The sequence below is a fragment of the Idiotropiscis lumnitzeri genome, chromosome 2 (assembly GCF_059441095.1).
Source record: "Idiotropiscis lumnitzeri isolate Australia: NSW breed Sydney's pygmy pipehorse chromosome 2, RoL_Ilum_1.0, whole genome shotgun sequence".
Taxonomy (NCBI): domain Eukaryota; kingdom Metazoa; phylum Chordata; class Actinopteri; order Syngnathiformes; family Syngnathidae; genus Idiotropiscis; species Idiotropiscis lumnitzeri.
In genome coordinates this window covers 34,362,464-34,375,649 of record NC_142392.1, presented here as the reverse complement: position 1 = coordinate 34,375,649, position 13,186 = coordinate 34,362,464, and the positions used below count along the sequence as shown (strand labels likewise).

The 13,186-nt window shown below is 43.1% G+C and overlaps 1 protein-coding gene across 1 annotated transcript; it reads left to right on the top strand.

Annotated features, from left to right (window-relative positions):
• The first annotated feature begins 1,910 nt into the window (after positions 1 to 1,910).
• LOC148342381 (uncharacterized) lies at positions 1,911 to 12,783 on the top strand. The gene is made up of 4 exons (XM_088288163.1): positions 1,911 to 2,312; positions 5,025 to 5,231; positions 5,975 to 6,210; positions 12,754 to 12,783. Exons 1-4 carry the CDS (start codon positions 2,189 to 2,191, stop codon positions 12,781 to 12,783), a joined length of 597 nt encoding a protein of 198 aa, XP_088144289.1. The 5' UTR covers positions 1,911 to 2,188.
• The last annotated feature ends 403 nt before the right edge of the window (positions 12,784 to 13,186 follow it).

The following is a 13,186-nucleotide window of genomic DNA, read 5'->3' as shown; positions in this document are numbered from 1 at the left end:
ATTTTACCATTATAATCAAAAGATTTATCAAATAATATACATCTCTTTCGTCCATGTTATCTTCAAAGAAACCAAACAATACATTTTTCCAAGCAATTCTTATATCACTTTCAATATTATTATGTATAAAATCACATAATTTCTGCCATAACAAATGAACATAAGGGCAATACCAAAATAAGTGAATAACAGATTCAGGGCATTTGTTACAAAAGCTACAGTCCGTGTTAATACCGATCTTAAATAGTTTGTTTATATACATTTTGGATGGGTAGAATTTATGTATCAATTTAAAATATATTTCTTTAATTTTGTTTGTGATTAGATATTTGCTTGATTGGAGCCAGACTTTTTTCCACGGTATATCATTAACAAACATATTCCAGTGTGGAATAACATAGGGTAATGTTGAAACGTCTTTCTGGAGCATGTTCCTTACCTAAGTGACACTTTTTTCATCAAAATCGTGTCATATGACAAAAGCGATGTGCAACAACAAACTATAGGAGACCCAGAGGATGCTGTTAATGCAGTAAAAGAAGATAAATGGATTGCACCACTGCTTGTCAATGGCACACTATTTGCTTTTAAAATTGACACAGGAGCAAAAGCAAACATAATTAATGAAAAAGACTTGAAATCACTTGAAGAGAAACCGGAAAGTCACAGAAAAGGCAGTGAAATTGAAAACTTACAACAATCAGCCAATAGGCTAAAAGTGACAGCAAAGGGAAGGCAACACAAGTTAACGTTCAAAATTGTGCCAAGTGGACTGGAGTCAATCCTTGGAGACAGGACATCTGAAGATCTTGGATTGGTAAAAATAATTTACCAAATCAACAGCAAGGATGTCAATAAGAACAACAAAGTGTTGCAGAGTGAAGGTAGTAAGAGTATAGTGAACAAATACTTTTCTGTCTTCAAAGGACAAGGGACGCTACCTTACACTTACAAAATACAGCTCAAGGAAGATGCTAAACCTGTAGTACATGCCCCGAGAAGAGTTCCAGACCCTCTCAAAGAGAGATTAAAAAAGGAACTGAGCAGAATGACACGGATCGGAGTCAGAGAAAGTGGAAGAACCCTGCGACTGGGTAAATTCCATCACGTGTGTTAAAAAGAGGAACTTCCCAGAGTTACGTGTTTGCCTCGACCCCAAAGATCTGAATGAAAACATGATAAGAGAACATTATCAGATTTCCAAGCGTGAAGAAATCCTGAGTGACATGGCAGGTGCTAAGTACTTTAGCAAATGAGATGCATCGCATGGATTTTGGCATTAATAACTGTGTTTGGTTTGCTGATGTTAATAACGTTTTTTACAAAAACCGTATGAGTATATATTTAGCATCTCATCAATATTTGCACAACAGAGTACTGAGTTTCGAGATCCTCACAATAATAGTTCTCAAAATATATTTATTTTCAATTTAGGTAAGTTAAGGGATATTTTATTGACAATCTAACATCACTACACAAAGACAGAAACAAATTGGTGGTGGGGGGGAGCAAATCTTTTTCTTCTTGGTAGGGGCGGGCGTGAAATAATTGAGAAGCACTGCTAGTAAATGCAGACATTATATTCATACAATCTTGCAGCCCGAGAGAACCACAGCATTGTTGCAAGTTCGGTAGGAGAAACGTAAACGTCCCAGTGCTGTTCCAGCAGCGGCTTCTCGGGGCATAGGCGGAAGTGACGTAGGAGCTGACTCGCCAATGTGGCGTTAATTTAGTTATTTTGTTAATTTTTTTATCAACCGATTTAAAACATTATATAAAATATATATTAAAATAGAACAGCCAGGGGTAAAAACAAACACAGAGGCAAAGAAATATATTTGAAAAATACGCGCTTAAACCATGACGTCATCAGAAAGCGCGCAGCTTCCGAAGGGCCTCGACCACATCCACCGACCCGTCCACACCGAAATAAAAACAACCACCGCTAAATTCTTCTGATTTAGTGTGGAACTGACTGTAATTTTATCAAAGGATGTCCAGTGCTACTCTAAAGGACTACGACATAATTCATTAAGTCTTTGTGTCCCGATAACCTCATCTTCGCGCGTTGATGCTTTTCGGCGTAGTTTGCTTAGCTTGTTAGCTAGCTAGCCGCTAACAAAAAGAGGCACATGACTCATCGCCAAGCAGAGATCAAGTGCGGATTTTTTGTAGTTATCATTTGAAAATGAGTGAAAGAACGACACCCAAGTACAAAGATGAACTTTCTGGAATAAAAGAAGAGAACGAGCAACATCTTCAACTGCTGGACGAAGTTTGCAACCAGCCTCGTGTTGTGCCACTCAAAGCAGGTTTGTACACGTCTTACTCTCATTTGCGTTGTAAAGAACGACATTGCATGCATCACAACATTAAGTTGTTTGGGGAAATGCGTTCAAGGTTATTGCCGTTTTATTTTTAAATATTGCCTTTTACTTGTCGGTTTTCTAAACATTTGTTTATGCCAAATAAAATCAGTGCAGAAAATAAATGCCAAAGAATAACCAATAGTGGGGGGTGAACTCCATGTTTTCCCAGTATAAAATTTGAACTGATTATTTTACATTTTCAAATTTCTGGTTTTTATATCTTGTTCAAGCAATTCCTTCCGGAAGGAATTCTGCCTGACTCTACAAAATGTGCACACTGCGGCGAAAACATCAATGGCGGTTGATCAATTTTAGTGGATACAACACAAAATATTACGTTTTTTGTTTTTTTTTAAAGTCAAGTACGTATCGGTCTTTTTTTATTTATGAACTTTGTACTGGCTTGGTCGTATGAGAGTCAATGAACCTCGGGTGGCCCTGCACTGTTTTGTGCACGTGTGCGTAGTTTCACCCCATCAAAACATTTAAAATACATTGAATGCATCCATCCAGGGTTGCACGGATCTCATCAGTGATCAAGCGCATGCTGCAAGGAATGCATCTGCATCTTTGGCTTACTATGGGCTGAAAAAGGGAGAATGTCACAACCCCCTTTTCTACCAACAAGTCCAGGAACATTTAGTTCCTGGTAATAAAGTTCCTGTGGCCCAGGTGGTTTGCATCTCCCCCACAACTCGTAGTTCCTGGTAATTTATCCAAATGACAATGATGATGTATCAGTGGGATGTCTTGTGTTACTTTGTTACTCATTACTGACACCCTTTGGCTGTTAAGCATCATTGCAGTTACAAAATAATTCAGGGAACTCTTATAATATTATGGCGTATCTTAGTCTAATTTTAATACATATTGGATAACTTTAAAATATACATTCATTATTCAAATATGTCAACATGAAAGTCAGAGCGAAAGTATTGTTGCTTAATTTATGTGTAGGGATTTTGATTCTTCACACGTAATTTTGTTTTAAAATTTATTTAGAAACAAAAATTTTATAAAAAAAAAAAGGGGAATGTTGGAACGTACTAGCAGGCGAAATGTCAGTTTGGGAAAAAAAAACAAACAAAACACAAACATAAATCATGCAATAAATAGCGACTATGATGCCAGGGCCTAGGGCTGGGCGATAAACCGAAAATTTACCGTTACCGGAATTTATTACTATGACCGAAATCATTTTGCCCATGTCGGTAAATTCAGTGTTTAAAAAAAAAAAGAAAAGCCTTTTCTGTCTGCGGCAATGTTCATGCCCCTTTAAAACCGCTACAGCGCCTCTAGTCACGTGACTCCACCCGCCTGATCGAGAAAGAAAACAGACGTCGCTGTCGAAGCTGGCGAATCACATCCAGAAGCTTTTTCACCACCCACAACACAACCATGCTGTGCTGAAAGTTCAAAGTGAGAAGCAAGGTTCGACAAGTGACAACAGCCCATAACGGAGGCGACACCATACGAGAGAACGTCTCAGAAGTGGACGCGATAGCCTAGCATATAGCTTAAGATAAAGCTCCTCTAGTTACAGTGGCGCGCACAGGATTTAAACGCTCCATGGAAGCCATATTTCCCGATATGGACAACATTGGGCCGGAAGCTTAGACATGTCAAGCATTTTGCATCTACATCCGACTTGTGGTCGGGTCGCAACATGGATCCCTGATTGAGCCTAACTGTGCATTACATAGACGACAAGTGGCGACCGCGCACCAGAGTACTCGAGAGGGCACATGCACACTTGTTTATTTGTCTTGCATTGACATTTTCTTTAGCATTTTTTTATTTGCCATTATTTACAACATGAAAGAATCTTGGCGCAATCTATTTGCAGAAAAAGATTTTGCAAGAGGTACCCTTTTTCTTTGTGACATTGTTCAAGTCATGCAAAGCAAGCTATTTCGAATGTTTATACAAAGGATTTTTGGACATTTATTTTTCATTGAAAGTAATGTGTACCAGTTGGTCAATAAAAAAAACAGTCAGTACGCATTTCCTGCATTTATTTAGATTTTAGTCCACGGGGAATTTATCGTGCATTTATCGTTATCGAGGTAAAATTGCTCAATTAATCGCGATATGGTTTTGAGGTCACATCGCCCAGCCCTACCAGGGCCCCTTTAATTCTTTTAGGCATACAGATTAGAATGGAAGCAAAAAGTACCCACGATGAAACTATCTCTAAATGCAAAATGAAATACTTGTAAACATATTTCACTTGAAGGATTCCTATTCTATCAATGACATTATGTTGCGATGGCCCCCAGTGGTCTGCATCAATATGTTGGGGTCCCACAACAGGTGTTCCATCACACCCACACAATAGCCTGTGTGTGCTTACTTCAGCTCGCTTCCAGAAACGTCTGTGACTAATTCAGGAATTAAATCGGGCATCAGCCGCAACATGCTTCCTTTTTAAATGCTCGTTTATCACTGTTGTGCTGCTAGGAAAGGGAGGTTTACATCGTAGAATGTAATTTTGTGAAATGCACCCATGGTCCGGTCCAAATCGGGGTCGCACGCATTAATCCGTGTGCGGCAGGCACAAGTCAAGGTAGCACGGTAGAAACAATATAAGACAAAGTCGCCGCCTGACCTTTGACTTGACCAAATTAAATGTGTGTGTCTTATTGTGCCCGACAGAGGTCAGTGAAAACGATCTCCGTTTTGTGAAAGAGGAGCCAGACTTGAGTCACATCAAAAAGGAGGAGGAGGAGGAGGAGGAGATCAACAAGTCACCAGTGAACATTGTCCCTTTTAAGACTGAAGTTGAAAACAAGGATGTGAGTGAGGACAACAGAGGGGCGCAGCCTACAAGCAGCAGCTCAAGTCATCACGTGACAACAGAAGGTGATGAAGACCACTGGGGGCCATCACAAGCACACAGTGAGGACACATTATCAGACGCTCATGACAATGATGATGATAATGGGCAAGAAAACCCCTTTTCTTGCTCAGTTTGTGGTAAAAGCTTCTCTCAAAATTCAAGTTTAACAATCCACACAAGAATGCACATTGGAATGCATCTGCATCTTTGGCTTACAATGGGCTTAAAAAGGGAGTACGCCACAACCCCCTTTTCTACCAACAAGTCCAGGAACATTTAGTTCCTGGTAATAAAGTTCCTGTGGCCCAGGTGGTTTGCATCTCGACTGCAACTCATAGTTCCTGATAATGTATGCAAAAGACAATAATTTTTGTGTTACTTTGTTACTCATTACTGACACCCTATGGCTGTTAAGCATCATTGCAGTTCCAAAATAATTCAGTGAACTCTAAAAAAATATTTTGGTGTATATTAGTTGAATTAGAATACATATTCCAGAAACGTCTGTGACTATGTCAGGAATGAAATCGGGCATCAGCCGCAACGTGCTTCCTTTTTAAATGCTCGTTTATCACTGTTGTGCTGCTAAAGGGAGGTTTACATTGTAGGACGTAATTTTGTGAAATGCCCCCATGGTCGGGTCCAAGTTGAGGTCGCACGCATTGCTCCGTATGCGGCAGGCACAAGTCAAGATAGCACGGTAGAAAATAAGACAAAGTCGCCGCCTGAGGTTTGACTTGACCAAACCAAATTTGTCTTTCTCCAGACGTCAGTGAAAACGGTCTCCGTTCTGTGAAAGAGGAGCCAGACTTGACTCACATCAAAAAGGAGGAGGAGGAGGAGGAGGAGATCAACAAGTCACCAGTGAACGTTCTCCCTATAAAGACTGAAGATGAAAACAAGAATGAGAGTGAGGACAACAGAGGGCCGGAGCCTACAAGCAGCAGCTCAAGTCATCACGTGACAACAGAAGGTGATGAAGACCACTGGGGGCCATCACAAGCACATAATGAGGACACATTATCAGACGCTCATGACGATGATGATACTAATGATGATGATGATGATGGGCAAGCCAAAGGTGAAAGGGCATGTCACACTGACTCATTCACTTCAAAGCTGTCTTTAAAAGGGCACAGAAAAACACACAGTGGTGAAAAACCTTTTTCTTGCTCAGTTTGTGGAAAATGCTTCTCTCAAAAGGCAAATTTAACAGAGCACGCAAGAACACACACTGGAGAAAAACCTTTTACTTGCTCAGTTTGTGGTAAAAGCTTCTCTCAAAATTCAAGTTTAACAATCCACACAAGAACGCACAGTGGAGAAAAACCTTTTTCCTGCTCAGTTTGTGGTAGACGCTTCTCTGAAAAGTCAAATTTAACTTGTCACACAAGAACACACACTGGAGAAAACTCTTTTTCTTGCTCAGTTTGTGGTAAAAGTTTCTCTCAAAATTCAAGTTTAACAATCCACACAAGAATGCACAGTGGAGAAAAACCATTTTCCTGCTCAGTTTGTGGAAGACGCTTCTCTGTAAAGTCAAATTTAACTTGTCACACAAGAACACACACTGGAGAAAAACCTTTTTCTTGCTCGGTTTGTGGCAAGAGTTTCTCCCAAAATTCTCATTTAACAATCCACACAACAACACACACTGGAGAAAACCCTTTTTCCTGCTCAGTTTGTGGCAAAAGCTTCTCTGGAAAGTCTAATTTAAGAAAACACACAGCAACACATAGTGGAGAAAAACCTTTTTCTTGCTCAGTTTGTGGCAAAAGCTTCTCTTTTAAGTCAAATTTAACAAGTCACACAAGAATACATAGTGGAGAAAACCCTTTTTCTTGCTCAGTTTGTGGAAAATGCTTCTCTCAAAAGGCAAATTTAACAGAACACGCAAGAACACACACTGGAGAAAAACCTTTTACTTGCTCAGTTTGTGGTAAAAGCTTCTCTCAAAATTCAAGTTTAACAATCCACACAAGAACGCACAGTGGAGAAAAAACTTTTTCCTGCTCAGTTTGTGGTAGACGCTTCTCTGAAAAGTCAAATTTAACTTGTCACACAAGAACACACACTGGAGAAAACCCTTTTTCTTGCTCAGTTTGTGGTAAAAGCTTCTCTAAAAATTCAAGTTTAACAATCCACACAAGAACGCACAGTGGAGAAAAACCTTTTTCCTGCTCAGTTTGTGGAAGACGCTTCTCTGTAAAGTCAAATTTAACTTGTCACACAAGAACACACACTGGAGAAAAACCTTTTTCTTGCTCAGTTTGTGGCAAGAGTTTCTCCCAAAATTCTCATTTAACAATCCACACAACAACACACACTGGAGAAAACCCTTTTTCCTGCTCAGTTTGTGGCAAAAGCTTCTCTTGAAAGTCTAATTTAAGAAAACACACAGCAACACATAGTGGAGAAAAACCTTTTTCTTGCTCAGTTTGTGGCAAAAGCTTCTCTTTTAAGTCAAATTTAACAAGTCACACAAGAATACATAGTGGAGAAAACCCTTTTTCTTGCTCAGTTTGTGGAAAATGCTTCTCTCAAAAGGCAAATTTAACAGAACACGCAAGAACACACACTGGAGAAAAACCTTTTACTTGCTCAGTTTGTGGTAAAAGCTTCTCTCAAAATTCAAGTTTAACAATCCACACAAGAACGCACAGTGGAGAAAAACCTTTTTCCTGCTCAGTTTGTGGTAGACGCTTCTCTGAAAAGTCAAATTTAACTTGTCACACAAGAACACACACTGGAGAAAACCCTTTTTCTTGCTCAGTTTGTGGTAAAAGCTTCTCTAAAAATTCAAGTTTAACAATCCACACAAGAACGCACAGTGGAGAAAAACCTTTTTCCTGCTCAGTTTGTGGAAGACGCTTCTCTGTAAAGTCAAATTTAACTTGTCACACAAGAACACACACTGGAGAAAAACCTTTTTCTTGCTCAGTTTGTGGCAAGAGTTTCTCCCAAAATTCTCATTTAACAATCCACACAACAACACACACTGGAGAAAACCCTTTTTCCTGCTCAGTTTGTGGCAAAGGCTTCTCTGTGAGGTCAAGTTTACGAAGCCACACAAGAACACACAATGGAGACAAGCCATTCAGTTGCAGCGTTTGTTCTAAAAAATTTGCCACGAAACCGGAAGCTGAGAGACACGATTGTGCTGGCGAGAATTGCTGCGATCCTTGAAGCTTAAAAAAAGACAAAAAAAACTGAAGGAACTGACTCTTTGTGGTAAGATGTAAATTTTGATTTTGAATAAAATATGAAAAATTGAATTTTTCAAAGCTCTTTTATTGACTTAATGCCAATGTGATCAGTGCCAGAAGAACCATTGTGTCTGAGTGATGATGATCGTTTTTTTTTGTTTTCATATCAAACATTATAAATGAAATTAATTGCCTTTGCCTAGAACAACATTTGTTAACGTTATGCTTTTCAGTTGTCTTTTTAATCGTACTTAATGGAAAAGGTGTGAGAAGAAACGGTGCTTATGAAATCGGTGCCTTCCACAGTCATCAATAAAATCACTTGTTCCACTTGCTCAACTGGCCTTCATTACACTGTGAAAAGGTGAAAAACTGAACTAGAAGTTGAACTCTAAAAAGAACCAGAAAGAGAAACGCAAATAGTCTCAGTTTCTCTCAAAGGTTTTGGTATGTCAGGAGTTGGCAACTTGATGGCGACTGGAGTCAGCGCTGGTTTTCTCGCTGTGTTAGGCTGGCTCGTATATGTATGGTCCATTGAACATAACTCAAACTCTTCAAATATCCCCTCACATTTAATATTATGCTTTCTGAATAAATTTCTGCAAAATACACTTAATGGGTTGAGCTCTATCAAGTGTTTGGGGTTTGTTGCTAAGCAGAATCTCACTTTGGAAAAAACTATCATTTTGTCAAATATACCAAATATTTTTTTTCATGCTGTATTATATTTTTTATACATTGGATTATTTATATAGTGAAATAGGAAAATCTTAAAATGTAAAATTGGAAACCACCTACAGACTTAATTAAATTAACAAATATAGAAACATTTTATAAATAATGAACTAATTGAGAAGAGTCCTGATCTTGAAATAAATATTGAATTATAAAAAATACTAAAAAAATAATTCAATAACCCGACCCTGGATGAGCGGCAGAAAATGGCTGGATGGATGGAATAATTTAAATTGCACACATTTTCAAAAGAACAAATATGTTCAGAAATATTCAAGTGTGAAATAAAAAGGTTCAAATTGTTGATAATTTTACATACTAAAACAATTGAATAAATATTGTATTATTACATAAGCAAGCTTAAATATACATTGAAATAAATAAAAAAAAAAGTTGTGTATTTTTAAATGGCCTAATTTAGATATGGGATGTAATTCTCTTTATGAAACTATGAAGGGACTGGAGCTCACAGAAGTGACCAGTCTTGGTTCTGAAGTTCCGATGTAACCAGATACTGCCCTGAGAGAAAATAGGCCTGAGCATTGTTTATGGTGGGGGCAATTCTCTCGCCAGGTCAGTGACCTTCCAGGGTATGGAAGTAATTTAAGGTGCCTTCAGTGAAGTCCTACTTGAATGAATCCACATCAAAATACCATCATTTATGACACCACGGCTGGACAAATAATATCCAGAAACACACTTACGCACCACTGAGTGAGTGTTGGACGATATAGCTTCTCTTGAAAGGTCCGACTTGAAAATGTCTTTGCAAGTGTATCTACAAGGCGCCGCGTTCAGGACCCAGTCTCCCCAGGAGGCCTGGGTTCGAATCTCGAATTTCCCCATTGTGGGACTAATAAAGGGAATATTATTATTATTATTATTATTAATTAAATCCACAGGACCTTTTCAAACTTGTCTTTATCTTCGGGTTCATTGAATACCTCGATGGCCTCCGGCATTGGTTCGCAAAAGGGCTATTTTTCTTTCGTCCGCTCTGTTTCCGACTCCCACGTCGGCAAGGTAGAGCAGGAATTGTTGCTTGAAAGCCCGCCAACTCGCGTCCAGATTTCCCATCATTTTTAGCGCTTCTGGTGGCCTTACGGAGTCCATCTCGCGTCAGTCCTTTTCTTGACCCGCGACCTGGTACCATGTAATGTTCTGTCTTCTATCTTAAGAAGTCACGCAGGTAACGTAATGCTGCAAGCTTGTGTGTCTTTATTTACTGACTTGCATTCTCGTCTATGTGCAGTCACACTTGTTCGTCTGGTAACCATTAATTGCACTCAATCACCTTTTTAAACTTGTTTGTGAAGCTTGTATCAGGCACTTGAATAAGATATTGTAATTAACGTAGACCCACCAAATTTTATATCTATATCTATTTCAATTCCCAGACTGTTGTAAAAGCTTTCTTTGTATATAATCTAGACAGTGGCATCCTCACAGGCATTGCCCCCAGAAACAATTTTACAACGTATACATTTCGTTGTGCCGATAATCACCACAATCCAGAAGTGTTGGTTCGCATTAATGTCCGAATGATATCCAGCTAATATGGCACAATGTTAGAATTTGGCTTTGCAAGATGGGCAAATTATTCCTGAATTGTCATGACCCGTGTCGGGCATGTCAGTGTGTTGTTATTTTCTTCCCTCCTTCGTGCCATGTGCTTTTCTGTTATTGTTTTGTCAGCTGTGTAGGGGCGTTTCCCTCTCAGCCATCTCGTCCTCACCAGCCACGCACCTGTTCCCTGTCAACCATCACGCACCTGATTCCCATCTGCTCCCCTGATTACTCGGACTATTTAAGCTTCCCAGACCAACTACTCAGCGTCGGGTCATTGCCACACTTTCCGGACTTCCACGACCACGTTTGTTCCTGTCAAGCTCATGCTCTTGTTCACGTCCTCGTTCCCGTTACGTCCCTCAGCGTTTTGCCCCGGCTTCTGTTCCTCGTCCTCCTTTTCTGTTAGTCACGTTTTGGTTGCCCTTGATACCTAGCACCCTGCCACGTTGTTTGTCCTTGTTTGTTTCATTTTATAAATTCCCTTCACGTTACCCACCTCTCGGCCTCCTTGCCTTTTGGGTCCACCTCCTCCTCGCCGTAAGGCGAGCCCCCGACAGAATGACCCGACCCAGAAAGAAGGACCCAGCGAGGGGCTCGCGGCGGCGTCATGGACACCGCCACACGGACAACCTCCCTCAACCTGCCGATCAGCTCAGCGCCACGTCTGCTACACTCCCCTCGTCTCCAGATTACGTCATCGACGGTTTACCCGTCATTCCACCCCATCTGATCATCGACTCGGATCAAAAGGACGATCTCGAGTATATCTACCATCTTTCAGACGCCCAGCGCAACCCGGACTCAATCAGTGACCAGATTTCTGAACTTCAGGCCCACTTTGCTAAAATGGAAGCTCACTTGGCCCAGAAGGAGGAGGAGATGCTGGCTGTACTGGCAAAGAGGGAGGAGGAGAACCTCGCCCAGAAGAGGAACCAGGAACTGGAAGCTCAGATCTCGGAGCTGCAGGAGGATCTGGAATCGGAGAGACAGGCGCGCAACAAGGCAGATGAGGCGCGCAGAGACCTTGGAGAGGAGCTGGAAGCTCTCAAGACTGAGTTGGAGGACACTTTAGACTCAACTGCAGCACAGCAAGAGCTGCAGGTCAAGTTTGGAGAGAGCGAACAGCAGAGGCGGGAGATGGCTGACAAGTTGGCCAAGATGCAGTCGGAGCTGGACAATGTCAACAGTCTGCTGACTGAAGCCGAGGGCAGAAACATCAAAGTCAGCCAAGACCTGTCTTCAGTGGAGTCGCAGCTGCAGGATGCACAGGAGATGCTCCAAGAGGAGACTCGCCAAAAGCTGAGCCTCTCCACTCGCTTGCGGCAGCAGGAGGACGAGCGGAACGCTCTGCGGAAGATGCTGGCTGAGGCAGAAGAGGGCAAGAGGAACGCGGAGAAGCAGGTCTCCTCACTTCAAGCCCAGCTGGTCGACATGAAGAAGGCTGATGGGGATCAGGTCCCCCGTCTCGGCTGCGCCCGGTCCGAATGCTGCGCCCGGCCCGCAGTCGCCTCCACGTCAGCTGCAGCAACCCATGTCGCCTCCACGTCAGCTGCAGAAACCCATGTCGCCTCCACGTCAGCTGCAGCAACCCATGTCGCCTCCACGTCAGCTGCAGCAACCCATGTCGCCTCCACGTCAGCTGCAGCAACCCATGTCGCCTCCACGTCAGCTGCAGCAACCCACGTCGCCTCCACGTCAGCTGCAGCAACCCACGCCGCCTCCACGCCAGCTGCAGCAACCCACGTCGCCTCCACGCCAGCTGCAGCAACCCATGCCGCCTCCACGCCAGCTGCGCAGACCATGCCGCCTCCACGTCAGCTGCAGCAACCCACGGTGCCTCCACGTCAGCTGCAGCAATCCACGCCGCTTCCACGTCAGCTGCAGCAATCCACGCCGCTTCCACGTCAGCTGCAGCAACCCACGCCGCTTCCACGTCAGCTGCAGCAACCCACGCCGCTCCCTCGTCGGCTGCAGCTTCCAGTGCCGGTCCCTCACCAGCTGCAACCTCCAGAGTCCCACTCCGGCTCACCGTCAGCTGCTGAGCCCCGTCCCGGCACCTCCCTAGCTGCGAAGCCCCGTCCCGGCTCCTCGCCAGCTGCTAAGCCCCGTCCCGGCTCCTCGCCAGCTGCTGAGCCCCGTCCCGGCTCCTCGCCTGCTGCTGAGCCCCGTCCCGGCTCCTCGCCAGCTGCTGAGTCCCGTCCCGGCTCCTCGCCAGCTGCTGAGTCCCGTCCCGGCTCCTCGCCAGCTGCTGAGTCCCGTCCCGGCTCCTCGCCAGCTGCTGAGTCCCGTCCCGGCTCCTCGCCAGCTGCTGAGTCCCGTCCCGGCTCCTCGCCAGCTGCTGAGCCCCGTTCCGGCGCCTTGCCAGCGCCCCAGGTCCACGTTCCGGCGGAGCACGTCTTGCATCCGCTCCCAGTTCCCGATCCAGCGGAGCACGCTGTGCGTCCGTTCCAAGTTCACGTCCCGGCGGA